The sequence below is a fragment of the Anguilla anguilla genome, chromosome 4 (genome assembly GCF_013347855.1).
Source record: "Anguilla anguilla isolate fAngAng1 chromosome 4, fAngAng1.pri, whole genome shotgun sequence".
Classification (NCBI taxonomy): domain Eukaryota; kingdom Metazoa; phylum Chordata; class Actinopteri; order Anguilliformes; family Anguillidae; genus Anguilla; species Anguilla anguilla.
The window spans coordinates 40,562,244-40,580,110 of NC_049204.1; the positions used below are offsets into that span (position 1 = coordinate 40,562,244).

Consider the following 17,867-nt stretch of genomic DNA (forward strand, 5'->3'; position numbering starts at 1 on the left):
GTGTCCTTTCAGAATGTTTAGCCACTTACCTTGATCCGTGAATAATTTCCCATCACCAAACATTTTCCTTGAATCAAGAACAAAAGTGCAATTACCTGTAAAATGGAACGAAAGAACAATAACCTAGAGCCGAATAACAATCTACCACAGAACCATAGAGCAAATACCTGGAACCAGAGAACATTCACCAAGAAACCTGAAGTCTGAACTGAACATCCATGTGACACTCCTGAGCTCTTTCAGATTGTGAAGATAGTTTGAAGTTAACTGAAAGGATGAGGAACAAGGACAGCTCGTCGTCAGTCTTGAAAGAACAAATTGGCTGCAGTGTGGATGTGCCTGCCAGATTGTTGACATCAATGTGACATCAACATAAAGTGAGAGTGCAAACTGTATAAGCTAAATTTGTTACGACCTGTATGTTAGCATACAGTGCTTTATTGTTTTACAGGGAGAGAGCTTAACAGATCTTTCAGAAATGCGGTCAGACCCACTGGCTGCAGCTCAGTGGTTGTTCTCACCTCCTGAACACACTTTCTCATTTCATTTGCTTTTGTTAACTTCTCCGCACCTGATTGGAGCAAACTCTTCTGCTCCAGTTAGTTTTTATTTGATACAGTGCTTTCCTGTCCCCTCTCCCACCCCTCCTCAAAAACATTTGGCTGCCTTTGCAGAATGCCTCTCACTTTTTCCCCTTTGCCTCTCAGATACATCGTCGGGGTCAGAGGGGGAGGGGCAGGGGGAGGGCACGCCCACCTCCAGCCAGGGCAGCGTCAGCATGGAGCACTGGATCACCACCTCCTCCACCACCTCCTCTTCATCCACCCACAGCGGGGGCAGCGGGGCCGCAAGCCGCCTGGCCGACGTCATGGCCCACGCCCACATTGGTAAGTCTTGCCCCTGCAGCCCTCCGCCATGTTGTCACCGGTGATGCGCCTCAGACTCCTCCTTCTGCTACATTTTCTGGGTTTATCTGTGTCCTGAGAAGCTGCCAGGGGGTGACTGGCTTATGTGTTATGAGGTGGGAGGGTTACACGTTCAGCTCACTGTTTTTCTTCCACTTGCATCGTCCTTCCATGTGAATACAATCTTACCTGATTATGCCCATTTCCTTTTGAACTGGTTCAGACACTGTCCGTAACTGTCCGATATCCACTTTAACCTCAGACCTAAGAGCCCTCTTTTCCTGTGTGAGACGTTATTGTCGTAGAATACAAAATGAAACGAGCAGGCTTGTTTTTCCTCACAGAAAACATGCATTTTCCTTTTCTACCCCATCGACGAACCGACACAATCCGCCTTGCCCATTTCACCACAATACCGTAGCGTAGCAGTTAATGAGATCAGGCTCGTGACCAGTTGCTTTTGTAAATAAGTGTGAAACCAGATAACATGCAGAAGCAATATGTGCAGAAGCAATGCAATTTATGTCATTTTCTCTGAAGAGGAGTGTCTGCTGAACAGATAATAATCACGAGTAATGGAAGAGAATGCATATTTTCAGAAGTGACAGTGCCAGATCCACTTCTTCACCATGTCAGCGCTGGGTCACCACTGCTGCTGCTGATAAAGAGAATTCAGACCCAGAGAGATTGGCCATGATAATGTTGAATACTTAGCCTCAAACTGTGAGACTAAAAAATATTTATGGCCCTAAATTTCATTTTCAATTAAAAGAATAATTGCTAAAACGTTTTGACAGAATTGGCATTGCATGACCCCTGAAAAGCTACTGCGGAGGGGTTTTTTAATAAGATTTCTCAGATTCAGTTTTTAGTCTTTGACAGAGTGCACTCAGCTGCCAAACTCAACAAATGAAGTCTTGTGTTTTACGTGTGCGTGAAATGACCCTGTCACAAATTTCCCGGCCTGCTGTGTCTGAAGACTGACGGCAAGGGACTGAGCCGCGTGCAGCTAATGCCTCTCAGATTTCAGCAGTCGGTTTTGAGTGACAGCTGTCTGAAACACAGCGCTTTCATCCCCTAAATGGAGTGAGAAATGCACCGGTGTGTCCAAAACCACTAACACAGTGGTCTGGGGTGTAAATGTGTGGCTGTCTGTTTGTGACTTCCGGCCTGCTCACACACCAGAACGGTGCTCTGACCAACTGACCATTTTTTCATAAATGGTCAGCTGTGATCATTAAACCATTTTCGGATCTCATGGTGGAGTTTGTTTTTTGTAAGGTTAATTATATATTTTCTTTTCTTCAAATGATTATAATTCTGTATGTTGAATGTGGGGGGTTCCTCCTTCTGATGTTACAGGTCATTATTTGTTCATGTTTGAGTTTTTTAGGTTTAAGTTATGTTGGTGTATCTGAGGCTGCTGAAGCACAATAATTCTTTTTTAAACCCTCTGTTTGAATGATTATAGCCAACCATTTTTCAATTAATTGCTTTTTAGCCCCTCCCCCAAACACACACACATGGCACCTGCCTCTGGCAACAATGCTACTGAACAGCTTTGCTCCTGTTGGACCTAGGTTCGAGTGATATTTTGACTTTTTTTTATATGAAGCTCATATTGATATTGACAAATGACAATTTCACTAATATTGAATATAGCATATTTTGTTTCACTGCAATCCAAAGGCCATTGCTAATATAACAGTAATAGTCCATCTTCAGATTCTGTTCATTCAATCCTCATGCAGTTAATTTAAGCAATTGCTTAAAATGAAACACAAGCCAAATCAATATAAACATTGCCTGTTTTTCTCTTGCTTGTTTTATAACCTCAAAATCATAACCCTTTCACTCAAAAGAATAACCCTTTCACCCTAAAACATTAGAGCAGTTAAAAAAACACTAGGGCAGTTTACCCAAGAGCTACATCAACTTTAGCTACGTCAGTATTCAAGCTGGCTCGTTGGCAATGATTGGCAGGTGCTCATTATAATTATTCCCAGTTCTATGGTCAGAATAAAACAATCACGTGTGCCATAATATATAACAAATCTGGGTAAATGGAAACATACCTTAATTTCATTTTTGAGTGAATCCCCCCTTTAAGTCTGCACTTAATTCTCCAAGTCAGGATTCCTATTATCAGATATTGTGTCACAATGCTGTTAACATTTCTGGTAAATAAAAAGTGGGAGGGGGAACATAATTGTAAAGGAATAATAAAGTGAATTGTTACCAAGCCATGTCGTGTTTTCTTTCCATGTGCACGATAACATGCTATGGTTTATCATAAAATATTGAATATTTTCAATTGTTTAGATATTTTCCATCAATATATTGATATTGAATAAATCACAATATTGCTGGACCCTAATTGGTCCATTGTTTGGGCACCGCCTCTGTGCCTGCAGTCCTTTTGGTCAGAGTGTTGGTAGGGGTGGGGTCTAAGGCTTTGGTTCTCCCCTAATGTCCAGGGCCCATCGCCCACCTCTCACTGAGGAGGAAAGCAGGGCCCAGTGCTGTAGAGAACGGGAACTCGTTCCGCCGCTCCTGCGAATTTGGATCTGAGATGGCCTGGCGGACGCCCCTGGAGTCGGAGGGTCAGTATCCCAGAATGCTGAGCAGCAAGCGCATCCTCCCCACCCGCCCATCAGGTCCTTTTTGGTTTTTGATGTGTTGTTGTGTGTGACGTGTGCATCAATGTGTTTTGTGTCCATGCTTCATTTGAGCCCTCTCACCAAGAGGGAAGGAACAGAATATATAATCATAATATTAAAATATTGTCAACTGGAACTGAAAAATGAAGGATTAACCTAACACCTTCTAAAACTGCCCACCAGTATTCCACAGTACCATTCTTGTGCATTCTAAAATGGCCTTTTGATGGGGGTGTGGCATTTTGGTCTGTATGTTGAGTGAGGGATAGGTGTCATTTGTGTAAAGACAACTAAGGTTGCTGTTCATCGCAGAAGCACAAGGAGATGGGGTAACGATAGGGTAACTCTTTGATGCCTTTTTGGACCTGCGTGTCCTCTAAGGAGATCAGAAGAGGGTCCCACATGCGCTGCCTGTGCTTTCACCCCACTTGTGCCAGACCCCTTTAAGCAGACCCATTTCCACCTAAGCTGCGTCGACGTCACACTCACCTGCTTTTATTAACTTTACCAGGGCACATGAATGACCACCCTGGCGCCTACATGTTTCACTTTGCCCTCGGCCAAGTTACCAGTCCCCTGTTGTTGGTCAAAAGCATTTGTGTGACTTCTGTTCACACTAACAAGTGTAGTTATGTCTTTTCTACCTCATAAACAAATTTACTGTACGAGAAGTGCGAAGCACGGTGTGTGAAACACGATTCTGCGATTACACACAGGCCAAGGTCAGCGACAGCATTTTAAAGGGCTTGCTGGAAGTGCCACTCTTAAAACAGAGGAACAATGACAGACCCCAAGTTCAGTTCAAATAATTGCAGTCCTCTATAGAACAACAATAAATTATTTTGATGATTGTAAATCTTATTTATTAAGTGTTTTGTCCAGTCTCTGTTTCATATTAAGAATGCAGGAATGGTACAGTGATATGAAAAATAGTTTTAAAAAACTGTTCAAAAAATACCAATCAAAACAACTGAACACGCAAAAGGTGGCTCTTCAACAGTGATATGAATATGAATACAGAAGTGGCTGCTGTAAGAGTTCATGTCATGGTGTTCCATTGTCTTGGAGCCCAAAAAACAAGGGTTAAACTACTATTAGTTTATGGCCTGGATTATTGTTTGAAACATGTATTGTTTGAGATTTTGAAGGAGGTCCACAGGCAGGGCTCCTTGGATGGCCTAATTTAACTAACACTGCCTTATAGAGCTCGTACTGTGCAGGCAGTAAGTAAAACTGTAACTACACGATTAGCTTGCTGCCATGGACAGAGGGTGGCCGCTTGCTGGTGGTGGATTTGTCTGACCAGCCCACATGCTGTGTTTTCATCTTTCTAAAAGGTGAATCCCCAAGTCAGAAAGAAAATCCCTCTTCCATCACATAATCCCCTCACCCTCCACCCCCTAGCTAGGGCTGAGAGGGTCCGGTTTGGTTATATGAGGAGCTCTATATGCTCGTCATCCTCATTGGAGGTGAGTGAAGGGCAGTGTTGAGGCTTATTTGGCGTCTGTGCTGCCTGTCGTAATCAGGGTCAGCCAAACAGTCTACAGCAAGCCAGTGTGGTTTTTGCTCCCAACTTTAACGATTACACAAACAGGATATCTGCTGCTAACAAAACGTCTCAATATGTTTTTTTTCTCCTTTTCCCCCCCACTTTGTCTGGAAATCTAACAGTGCTACTGTATATTACATGAAAATATGAGTTTGCGAAAAAGAACATCTTACTGTTATCTCAGAATAGCCAATTCTATAGAGAAGATGCCTAATGGTGTTCCTTTCCATCAAATATAGTGACATTCTTCCATGCAAACTCTCATGATTTCATTTTAAACCCCTCTGGAGTTGAGTTTCATACTTCTAGGATCTTCCTGATCATGGAAATCCCTCTTGGTGCCTTGTTCTAGGCTTTGTTCTAGGGACATTCCCTTCTGTTCTTGGACCCCTGGTGGTATTGCTAACATTAATGGAATCCAGGGTGGTAGTGGCAGTAAGGGCTTTAAACCTGGAGGCTGCAGGTTTAAATTCACTGTTGGTCAGGGCATTTAACCTGAATTGCTCTAAAGACTACTACAAAGCATCTCGTTCGCCGCACAGGATTATGGGAGGAAGCTTTAATGACGAGCCCGTTTGTGGCTGCCCGTGCACGGGTCCCGTAACACCGAGAACGGGAGGGAATTTTATGAGTCTCAACATGGCGCCTTGCGGTTGGCGCTCGTGACGGCAGTAAAAACAGGCAGAAATTAAAAGGCACTTTCATGATGTCGGGTGGACCCTCCGTGGTCTCCTGGAAACGGGGAGGTGGCTCTCTGTATTTCTCATTTAAGGGAAAGCTTGCATGCCCCTGTGGCTGATCTGTCCTTAGAAAAATATCACCTCCATGACCTCACCACATCCTTGTCAGAATGATTGTTTTAGAATGTGGGCATTGAGGCCTTTGCAATGGGTTTAAATGTCCTCCTCTTTGTTCTGCTCTATGTCCAGAGAACCATTCAGCCCCCCCGGACATCACCACCTACACAGCTGAGTTCCCCCCGCAGGTGGAGAGGCCGCAGGTTTCCACTGTCCCCCGAGTCACACCCAAGTACGGCAACGCCGAGCTCATGGAGACCGGTGATGGTGAGCATTCTTGGGGTTGTGTGTGGGCATGGGTGCTGTATGTATACACACTGGAGTCTGCGAGTATCTGGACAGTGACACAGTTCTTTAAGTTTTGGCTCTGTACTCTAAAACATTGGATTTCAAATGAAACAGATGGACCTGAGGTTAAAGTGCAGTCTGTCTGCTTTCATTTATGTCCACATTTGGTGATCCATGTAAGATCCATTACAGCCCTTTTTATACATAGTAACCCCATTTTAGGGGACCAATAGTAATTGAATAAAATACATAAATCCCTTTTAGTACTTTGTTGTAAATTTGCATTTGATGACTGCCTGAAGTCTGTCACCCATAGACATCACCTGACACTGGGTATCTTCCCTTGCTCTACCAGGCCTGTAGCCATCTTCATGTTTGTATATAAAGGATGCAATTCCTACATGGTTCACGATATGGATGTAAATACCAGCATATGACAGCTGACGGACACTTTACCTCATGTTCATTATTTCATTTCAAATCTGATATGCTGAAGTGCGTGTGCGTGTGTGTGTGTGTGTGTGCGTGTGCGTGTGCGGGCGGTGTGCGTATGTCTGTAAGTTTGTGTCTGTGTGTGTGTGTGTGACCTCATGCATACTCATCTGTGTGCACTCACGTGTGTCAATATGTGCGTGTGTATGCACGTTTGTGTGCATGTGTGGCCATGACCATCATCTTAAGGATTGCATTTGGTGTCAGTGAAAAACAGTTCCGATATCTTTCTTTCTTTGTTGGAAAATCCGAGCTTCATGTTATGTGTCTGGATCGAAGCGCACACATCACTGAGAGACGATGCCTTGATCTGGAGTGTCAGATTGTGGAGGAGTCGTTTCTCACAGAGTGACTGAGTGTCAGAGTGAGCGGCAGTGCACCGCTGTCCCCTAGAGCCGAACCCAGCTTCTCCTCATCACAACATCAGCTGCGTCTCCCACTGCAAGAGCGGAAACATGTTCTGAAGGAATGCGACTTGCGGTGTCTGCCTGCTCGCTTTAGTGACTGAGAGGGAATGATTTGTGGCCTTTGGAGGAAGTGTACGAAGAGAGAGGGTGTGAACGAGAGAGTGAGAAGAAGAGAGGAAGAGAGAATCCTGACATCGGAGAGGGAGTGAGAGAGATATCAGAGAGAGAGAGAGAGAGAGATCCTGACATCTATTCTGGATGAAGTCTCAGAAGAGCTGAATGATGGAGTGAGCCAATTTGGGTCTTTTATTACAGTTTAATTTGCTCTCTAGGGAAAACCTGGCATCACCGCTTGAATATATTTGTCAGATGTGCGAATCAATGCTATTGAGAGATAGATTTGTTGGGGGTAATGTGAAAACTAAGTAGATAAATCAAGTGTCGGAGGCAGTGGAGCACACAGAATGATAGTTGTAGCTAAATGCTAACAAGTCTGAAATATCCGAAGCATGCAAACTGCATTTACAATTTTTTCAATCTCAGCTTGCTGAGGCTTTTAGAAAATGGAATGGTTGTGTGTTATTTCAGCATTATTTTAACAGTCCGATACATGTAGATTAGGCATCAGTGTGTGACCCTGGTCGGTGTGTTGCTCATTTCAAACAGTACTGTGCTTGGTTTGCCCATTTTTGAAGATTAACCCTCATGTTTTTTATTTATTTATATTTTTTATTCCTGACTTTATCCCCGGTTTTTCGCAACCTGAGCTCAACTGAACATGTTGATCTCCCACTGCGACCCTTCCGGCCGACGTCAGGAGGAGATGGCAGACACTCCTCCACTTTGCGTGATGCCTATTCTCGCCATTTTCCTCGCTGCAGACGCACCTGCAGTTATATGCTGCCCAAGTTGTCGGAGGATAACGAGGTCAGCATACTCTCGGTTTGTGCGCCTGCAGGTGCCTGGTCTGACCAGGAGTGGCATCTAGAGAGCAGTGAGAACAATGGAATGAGCATCTTTACGCGTGTGCCACCTGGAGATCGTAGTTTAACCCTCACGTAAACCTTTGACCTTATTTTGTGGCGCTGAAGATGGAGTTGCTTGTGTTTAATCCTTATTTTGCAGGAGAATGGTCTGCCTGTACTTCAGACAGGCCCTGAGTAATGGTGAGTTTGGGATTTCCAAGAGTTTCAGAGATAGCAGTGCACTATGCCTTCACAGTTTATGGATGTCTGCGTGTGTGTGTATGCATGCATCCATAATTTTGTGTGCATGTGTGTGTGCGTGTGTGAATGTGTATGTGTGCATTAATGAGCATGTAGTTAAGAGGCTGCGCACACATTAGAAAGTATGTGTATTGATGGTGCGTTAGAAATATAATTATTGATCTGCAGGAGTTCCGGTCAGCAGTCGCGTTTCAGCTAAAATCCAGCAGCTGGTGAACACCCTGAAACAACCCAAGCGGCCTCCTCTGAGAGAGTTCTTTGTTGATGATTTTGAAGAACTCCTGGAAGGTAAGGAGCCCTTTCTGACCACCTGAGGTACCAGCGCTCAGTTTCTGTTTTCTATTAAAGTACAGGATTCAAGCTTTAAAATGATAGGCTATTGTAAATATATTTTGTCCTAGTTAGCTTAGGTTAGGTCAGAGTTATGTTCACTGTGTGAACTGGATTTTATGTTTTCATGGCTATGAATAACTGTACAAAATTAGTATTGTACCTTATTGGACCTGTGTTTTTTTAGTTGTTCCAATGACCTTTGGTAAGCACGTATTGTACGTCGCTTTGGATAAAAGCATCTGCCAAATAATGTAATGTAATGCAATATATTTAAATAAGCCATTTAAAAAAATTTCTTATGAGTATTCTTTTGTAATTCCTGCAACACAAGTTGAACGCTTTGAGACGGCGATAAACGATCTGATGGCTTTTCATGTGTGCGTTCCCACAGTCCAGCAGCCAGATCCTAACCAGCCACGGCCAGAGGGGGCCCAGATGTTGGCCATGCGTGGGGAGCAGCTGGGCGTGGTCACCAACTGGCCTCCCTCCCTAGAGGCGGCACTGCAGCGCTGGGGCACCATCTCCCCCAAAGCCCCTTGCCTGACCACCATGGACACCAACGGCAAGCCACTCTATATCCTGACCTACGGTACGGAACAGGCCCCCCGCCACTTACCGCCTCAGTTCACTTTTTACTTAGCAGTTCAGCTAAATAATTTTAGCACATGTGTGCTTAAGTTAAACCACATAGCTACACTCTTTCACAGTGTCTCAAGGCCAGCTAACTTAAGTATAACAGTGATGTAACTAGTTTCCTATCAAGTAGATAAATGTGCTGTATATAGGTGTTCCGTGCAAATAAACAGTAAATAGGAGGCATGCAGTGTTTAATTCACCTGGCTTCCATATTTGAATGACAAATGTGAGATGGTCCAAGAAACAAGCTCTGTGTCCACAGTAAGCACCATGTGAACATAACTTACTGCCTCTGCGGCAGATGAGATATGATGTGATTTCATCCTGGCTGCGAATTTAATATGATAAGAAGAAGCGTTACGGAAGAAAATAACGCTTATTCAGTCCATCTCTGCATCGGTTTGCCCATTGCCTAATCTATGGTTCATTTCTCAGTTTTGCGAGATTCCTGTTGGTGTTGAACATTTGTCACTGGATTGAGAATTCATCTGTGTGTCGAATTTGTCACTTTGTCAAGCATCCATCACTGTGTCAGGAATCCATTACTGTGTCAAGAATTCATCAGTGTGTCAAGAACACATCAGTGTTGAGAATCCTTCAGTGCGTCGTGTTAAGAATCCATTGATACGATGGGAATAGATTGCTGTGTCAGGAATCCATCAGTGTGTAAAGAATCAGGAATGTGTTGTTTCCATTGGTTCACAAATATGCATTTAGATGTTCTGGTATTATCTGTAATGTAGGATTCATAACACCTTAATTGTTTTATAATAATAATAATTACAATTATTATTAGTATTATTATGTCACTGCTCTGTGATTATGTCAATGTGTGCTGATGACAGTAGTCATTATATATGTATATTCCTGTACATATATCTGGCAGGTTTAAATAAATATTTTGTTCTTAGGATACTTCGAATATTATGAATAATATTAGGCCATTGTGATTGTTTATCAATGTGTATGCTCATATCGAAGTTCAGTTGCTTAAGCTGACCATTATCTATACTTATGATCAGACCTAGGTCAAATACGTATTTGTTTTGGATTCGAATACTTTTCTGTGCTCTATTGATCTTGCCTGGTGTAATTGGGCCTTCCAATATGACCAGAAGGTGGGGTTTGCACCTTTTGAGAGTATTTTATTGGTTCCGATACACCAGACAAGATCAGTAAAGCGTAGAGAAGTATTTGAATCCCAAACAAATACGTATTTGACCCAGGTCTGCTTATGATAGAGACCATTGCCACTATTTAAAATGAGTAAAACTGTTGAGAATACTTTGAGTACAAATGCATGAATGCTTTGGGTGGACTATTAAGGGCCACTTCAACTGAATGGCATTGGTTTATTCTATGTCAAACTTTGGGCCCCAATCTTGAGGCCCTCAGATTAAATGAAGGTTGTTATAAACTGAGCCATGGGGTTCAGCCTGAACACTTCTTACAATTAGAACTGCATAAATGCACTGGTGCAAATTCCACCTTGGATCCAACCCAGTTTGAAGTTGGTTTGGAAATGGTGAAGCTGGCAACATGATAGTTGAGAGTACAGACATTTAGACCATCGCCAAATTCTAGCTGGAGCAGAAGCTGGTTCTAGCTAGATTCCATCACCAAATTTCTGCTGGAATTTCCACCAGGGTATAGATGGTTGAAATGTACAGTAATCATGTTTACACTGATGGACAGTGAAGATAGACAGGTCTTGTCAGGTCTGACTTGGAAAAAAGTTACGAAAAAAGTTTTCTGGTATAAAATTGAAACATAAATACAAAACTGTTTTGTATTTGAGTGGACCTGTCATTACAGGTATTATATGTTTGTAAACCTGTGTGTCTTCATGCCTACTTAGAACAGGTCTCTCTAGAAAAGGAGATTTTATCTCAGTGAAACTCACCTTTCTAAATAAATTAGAAAAATGTTTTTAATGGTACTGCGTGCATTCCCCATCAGACCTGCAGCGTTACACCATAAAGTGTAACATTATAACCAAAATAATACATATATATTTAATGCAGATTGATAATTTTCTTTGTTTTTAATTTCTCGTTTCATAAGTATATTTTAAAAAATATAGTTTAGATCATGTTCATATTACAGGCAGACATACAGTACTGTACTGTAATTCATACTGTAATTAAGACTTAAACAGGCTCCTTCTTCTGTGCTGCTGAGAGAAAGCTCCGGGCCCGCTGGGGCTCTGAGCCATGGCTCGTCCTGCTACAGCGCTGCTGTAATTACAGAAATGGGCTGGGCCCGCACCGCCTGGCGACAGGCTCTTGCATCGGGAAGGGTGCCCACCTTGCCTCAGCTCACCTCCTGAGCTCAAATGAGCTATCGATCGGTCGGCGCCCTTCCTAAACTCGGTCCGACAGCCACGTTCCAATTCGAGACGAAATGACACAGAATGGCGGTGTCCTAATTGGAGAGCAGGAGCTGTGGTGCTTAATCATATCGTCAAAAGGTTATTTTTGGTTGTGTAACTATGTGTGTGAGCAATACTCCACCCTTTCTCCTGGCAGCATACTGATTTGTGGGGCATTCTCCTGCTGTCATGGATATAGACAATGGGCGATATATCCTCCTGAGACATGGCATGAACAAAATTCCTAAGTATTTAAATTTGCTGACATTTTTTGACATAATGCGTCTTGGATGATTAAAACATTTCACAGCTCACAGCTATATATCAATATGTACATTTTACTCGGAAATACTGCTTTTATCATAGCCCACTTTTAACCTGGGTGTTTGTGGCAATAAAGAACAATTAAATTCAGAAGATGGGGCCTGGAGAAATAGAGTGTGAATGAAAAGAAGAGAATGAGGGCTTTCTGCGGACAGTTATTTTTTTTATTTTGCACTCTAGTCTCTCATACAGTTTGGGTCTTCCCCCCTGTGCATCATAATGCTGGGTTTCACTGCTTATTGGTCAGTCTTAATATGGTAGGGAAGTTTAGACTTGTCCAGAATGAGATGGGGCTGTCTGTTATATAAAATCTCATGTCAGGTATTTCAGTTTTGCCTTCTGTTCACCAGTTTTGCTGAGTTTTCCTCACAGCTCATCACACACCAGAAAGTATTGAGTATTGAAGTGCAGTCATCCAATCAGATCAGTGCAATGCTGTCTAATGCAAAAACAAAAATTACTGACTATATACTATTTAATCCCCTATATGGTCATATTTAGGGGTCAAAGCAATGAAGTTGCTGGAACCCTATTTTTTTGTTCTGTTTTTTTTCTCCAAAGTTGAACGTGCTATAGAGCACGATCAAATTTGAAAATTTGTAACTTTAAGACCATTTGACTTGGAGACATGCAACCAAGACTATTTGATGCCGCTGTTCACAAGGAAGAAATAATATATTATTGAGTTGATAAAATGTACCTGTCTAGATTTTCTGATATTTTGAATTTTCTGGGGAAAAACATCCTCTTCTCATTAACTGTACATCCAGGAGATTTTGTGTTATCTATCTTTGTTCTAGTCACTAATTACACTATTTGGGAATGTCATTAAAATCATTGTAATTAATTGGTGGCATGGTTTTCGGCCTGGCTGGCCATTGTTCCTTCTGAAAAAAATAATGCTTAAAGGAGTAACTTGGTGGTTGAATGTGACACTTACCAGTTGCCTTTAGGCAACAACAAAACAAATGTGCATAATTTCATTATTATTCAGTCATTTAAATGTATTTTTTTCTAAGCCTAAATTTCCCACTATAAATGTTCACCCGAACTGTCTGGGCGTGGTAATGAGAACTGTCAATTAGCTATGATTGACAGACTGTGCCCCGTTACCATAACTACCTCCATGATACGCACTCATCTTGGGATACTGAATTTTCACAAGCTAGCTAACTTAGTATATCAAGTATCGATAGCTAAGGACGTTGATATCCAATAATAATTTTTGCTAGCTAGCTAGCCAAGTTAAGATAAAACCACAACTATAACGTCCTTATGAAAGCAAACTAGCTAGCTAACATTATCGATAACATTACATTATGAAAGCAAACTACATAGCTAGCTAATGTTAGCTAGCTAGCTATAAATGAATATAACCAACCAGTCTAATAGTCCTTAAAATGCACTCTAGTAAGTGAACCTAACATTAGTCAAATATTTGCACTTTCTTGCCTGTAAGCCAGTGGCACAAACTATGGGTCACGAGTTATCCATGGGTCCCCAAATACGATTTAGAATGAACTATCACAGCAATCTGATTGACAGTAGGGAGGGCAAAACGGAGCTTTAGAGTGTCGCCAGTAGTGTATGCGCGTGAGCTTGACAATACATTTCTCACAGAAAAGGTAGTTTGTCGCCTTTTTTTAGTTCATTACAGTGGTGATAGAAGTGACAATAATTAAGTGGTGCTATACTGTTAGCCTTTACTGATCGCCGTACAAAGTTAATGTGAAGTAGCTAGCACAATCGGACAGCACTAACCCATAAAAATGTACTCTGAATGATACTTGCTCAATCGAATGGTAAATCTGAAAAACATTCCATTATAGTCAGCGGCACCGAAATTTTCTTTCACACACTCAATAAACGGTAAGAGTCCCAGTAGAACATTGAATTAAACCTTTTAAAATTATATATTTTCTGAAACGTTATCGATTCCGCTTGGCCACAGTGAGTTAAACTAGGCAATCTGAGCATATAGTTACTATGTAAATTACGTCAGAAGGATTCAGCCTTGTTGTTTGCTACCTAAACTTCACAGCACACTTGTAGCAGGACGGTGTGTCCAGTCAGATTTCTTTACGGGGCGTGGAAAGGGGAGTGGTTACTGTACTTGTGACGCACTAAGTCGATAACATTCTCAACCGGTTGAAAATAGGATGATAAATTTAAAGCGCATATTTCTACAAAAATAAAGAATGGACATATTTAATACTTTACTCATCGTGTTTCTTCAATGCCTCTTGTGCAAATAGCACATAAAACCGAGAAAGTGTGAAAACCACCATGTTACTCCTTTAAAAATCTTCTTAATATGGTTGGGAAGTTTAGACCTGTCCAGGTCTAAAGGGGAAAAAAAATAATTGCTGGGTCTTTGGAGAATATGCAGTACAGTCTTGTAATTTAAATTCAAAATCTAAAGGGAATAATTGCTATATGAACAATAAAAAAATAAAAAGGAACATACCCATCTTTCCAAGGTCTAGCACCATGTCATAGTTTGCCTTACCCCTGCAGGCATATGTGAAATTTCTGAAGTAGAAAATGCAGGTCTGATGTGAAAATGTTTCTCCTGCTTGCTGGAAAGAATATATTGATCAGCAGACTTAAATCAGTTATTTTGAAGGTGTTCACCAGCCTCTAAAATCTTTTCAGCCTCCTGTCGAGATGTTGCAGTGACCTGGTAAAATTCGGTAAGGGTAGAAAGGTGCGGTACGCTGTGGTGACGGTTGCAGTGCTGAATATTGGCGTGGAATTGTACACTGTCCTTTCTCCTGAATCATGTTTGTCCAGACTGTGCTCTGAGATTGAAAAGTCATAGTGAACAGTACTACGTTTGAGTTTACAGCAAATTCAACAGCAGAAGGCGACTGCCCATTTTGCCGTGTGTGCTGTGGGGTTAGAGATATGGGCTTAGCTTACCACATACCAGTCTGTCGCTGTCTGAACCATCTGAATGTCACATGCTTCACAGATTAATTGCTACAGATAGCAGTCCTGTTCACTGACAGCTGTCCCTCAGTGCTGAGGGGGTGGAGCCAAAACTCACAAATAGTGAAATAATGTGCATATTTTTGTAGTGGATTATTACAAATTTAAACAGTTGTGTGACAAAAACTGTATTTTTTTCTTTAACCAGTAGAGTACAAGTTTTCTTTCCTTTCTTTAGTGTGGTCCTTTTCTACTTCCTGTTTTTGATGTTTCTGTAAATTCTGTTTAAAATCTTTTCAAGTTGTTTGTTTCCGTGATGTCATTTGAATTAATTTGACTTGCTTCAGGCACTGCTGAGGATGGATATGCTAACAGCCCAGTGATCTTTATTTGTGACCCCAGGTAAGCTGTGGAGCCGGTGTATGAAGGTGGCCTACAACATTCTTCATAAGCTGGGGACCAAGCTGGAGCCCATGGTCCGACCTGGAGATCGGGTGAGCGAGTGAGAGTGACAGCATGTGTGATGTCATTATGTTCAACATGCAACATGGGAAATTTTTACAAGATAAAAGTAATAAAGTGGGGCTTTTGATTGGCTACTGTTGATGAGTCTGTGCATCAGAATGCTCAAACATGTGCTCCCTGGGTTTGCTGAGCAGACCCCCATAGTCATCCAATCAGATCAGTGCAATGCTGACTAATGCAAAAACAAAAATTACGTAACTGACTATATACTATTTAATCCCCTATATGGTCATATTTAGGGGTCAAAGCAATGAAGTTGCTGGAACCCTATTGTTTTTGTTCTGTTTTTTTTTTCTCCAAAGTTGAACATGCTATAGAGCACGTTCAAATTTGAAAATGTGTAACTTTAAAACCAGTTGACTTGGAGACATGCAACCAAGACTATTTGATGCCGTTGTTCACAAGGAAGAAATAATATATTATTGGGTTGATAAAATGTACCTGTGTAGATTTTCTGATATCTTGAATTTTCTGGAGGGAAAAAAATCCTTTTCTCATTAACTGTACATCCAGTTGATGTCAGATTTTGTGTTATCCATCTTTGTGCTAGTCACTAATTACACTATGAAGCAATAGGTGATGTATCAAAAATGGCAGAATGGCAAGCCAATCAATTTGGGCCTATTTGGGCATGTCATTAAAATCATTGTAATTAATTGGAGGCTGGCCATTGTTCGTTCTTAAAAAAATAATGCTTTTTGCATAAGTCTAATCAGCCATGTGGAACAAGAACACTTTTTTCAACAGCCTAACAAATTTGGAAAGGAAAAGTTTCTATGTTAAAAGATGTGGAAAATATAGGCAGTCATATTTCAGTATATAAAAATTAGCACATGATGCCAAGTTATAGCTTGGTATGTTTAATTCCCGACTTGGTCTTCAGTGTTGTGATTTGAAGGGCATATTTACTCTAAACATGAAAAAATTTGAATGGTGTCAATAGCTTGAGAAACACTTTGTTCAATTGCCTAATTAAATGTTGAAGGAAAGATTTCTACATTCAAATATGGTGCAATTACAGCCAGTAATGTAAAGTAAAGTATATTTCAGTATATGAAAATTAGCACCCAATGATAAGTCACAGTTTTAATTCTAATTCTGTTGAATTCCAGACTTGGTGTTCGACCTTCTGCAGTATTGCGCTACCTGCTTGGACCCTGGAATTTCTGCTTTGCAGCTATATTATGTTTTATTTGTATTATTTGTTATTCATATCATCAGCTGTTTTATTCTTGTTGCTAAATAATTGTCTGTTTTATCATTTTTATCCTAATACTTTAATACAAAAGCATAACAAGTCATGCAGAAATTGCATTGTACCAAACACAAAAAGGAAATACATCAAACTATGAATCAAACTAAACTTTGGCTAAGACAGTCCCTCTCTCTCCTGTGGTTGTAGGTTGCCCTGGTATTCCCCAACAACGACCCTGCAGCATTTATGGTAGCGTTCTATGGCTGCCTGCTGGCGGAGGTCGTTCCCGTGCCGATTGAAGTTCCGCTGACCCGGAAGGTAATAAAGAAATTATTAAGTTATTAGAACAATATGACAAGAAGTATAGAAAGAAATTTATGCTGATTTTGGGATTAATGATATGGTGAGACCAACACTTCTGTTTAAATAGATAGTTTACTTTTGGTTTGGCACCAATGCATGGATATGTCACAGACTGTTTTACCCTGTTTTATTCATTCTGCTGCTGAACATGCAGCAACTTGCCAGGTCATGTGCATTAGCTGAAGCAATGACCCTTGGAGGGTTCAGGACCCTCAGTGCTTGTCTCTCTCTGGAGTCAAAAATGAATTTGCTCTTTTTTTAATTTGCAATGAAATACTGAGAGATCGCATAAATATAGCACGTTAGACTATACATGTCCTGGATCAAAAACTCCTTGACCACAAGTTCATAAAATCTTAGTGTGAATATGTAGAACTACAAAAGATCTATGAAGCAAAAACTAAGCAATGTACCCAGCGTCTCCAAATCTGTCAAATGTCTAAATTATGCATTGCTGTAAATCACATATTCAGATATTTCAATACAAATCAGCTGTTTTGACTCAAGAAACTCACTGTTGCATAATTTTCAAGTGGGAATTACAAGCTTTCCGTCAGTACAGTGGTCATCTACACTCTACACTCCTGGGCAAAAAAAATGGACCAAGCCCAAAATGGCTAAATATTAAGCTTTTAATGGTCTTAGCAACAAATCATTGATCAGAAAATTAGCAAGAATTAAACAAATGCACTCCTGAGACCTCCTGTGCCACCATCTGCTTGTTTACTTTTGCTGCAGTGAACTGTTTGGGGAAAAGCTAGAAACAGGGAAATTCACTTAAATAGTTTTCTTGTACGCAAAGGTAAAGTCATGATAATGATTAAAATGTTTGATGTAAAATTCAAACTAACACATCTGGGTGTAC

At 41.1% G+C, this 17,867-nt stretch overlaps 1 protein-coding gene across 17 annotated transcripts in view; it reads left to right on the forward strand.

The window, feature by feature from the left end:
• The window catches only part of LOC118225360 (disco-interacting protein 2 homolog C-like), a 171,071-nt gene that overhangs the window by 89,468 nt on the left and 63,736 nt on the right, over positions 1–17,867 (forward strand). For 14 of the 17 annotated variants that reach the window (XM_035413619.1, XM_035413621.1, XM_035413620.1 and 11 more), the window contains exons 5-11: positions 708–887; positions 3,383–3,562; positions 6,044–6,178; positions 8,493–8,612; positions 9,049–9,246; positions 15,322–15,413; positions 16,847–16,957. In XM_035413619.1, coding sequence (XP_035269510.1) covers positions 708–887; positions 3,383–3,562; positions 6,044–6,178; positions 8,493–8,612; positions 9,049–9,246; positions 15,322–15,413; positions 16,847–16,957 — 1,016 coding nt within the window. The remainder of the gene's footprint in view (positions 1–707; positions 888–3,382; positions 3,563–6,043; positions 6,179–8,492; positions 8,613–9,048; positions 9,247–15,321; positions 15,414–16,846; positions 16,958–17,867) is intronic. The other 3 variants (XM_035413623.1, XM_035413624.1, XM_035413625.1) reach the window with 1 other exon arrangement.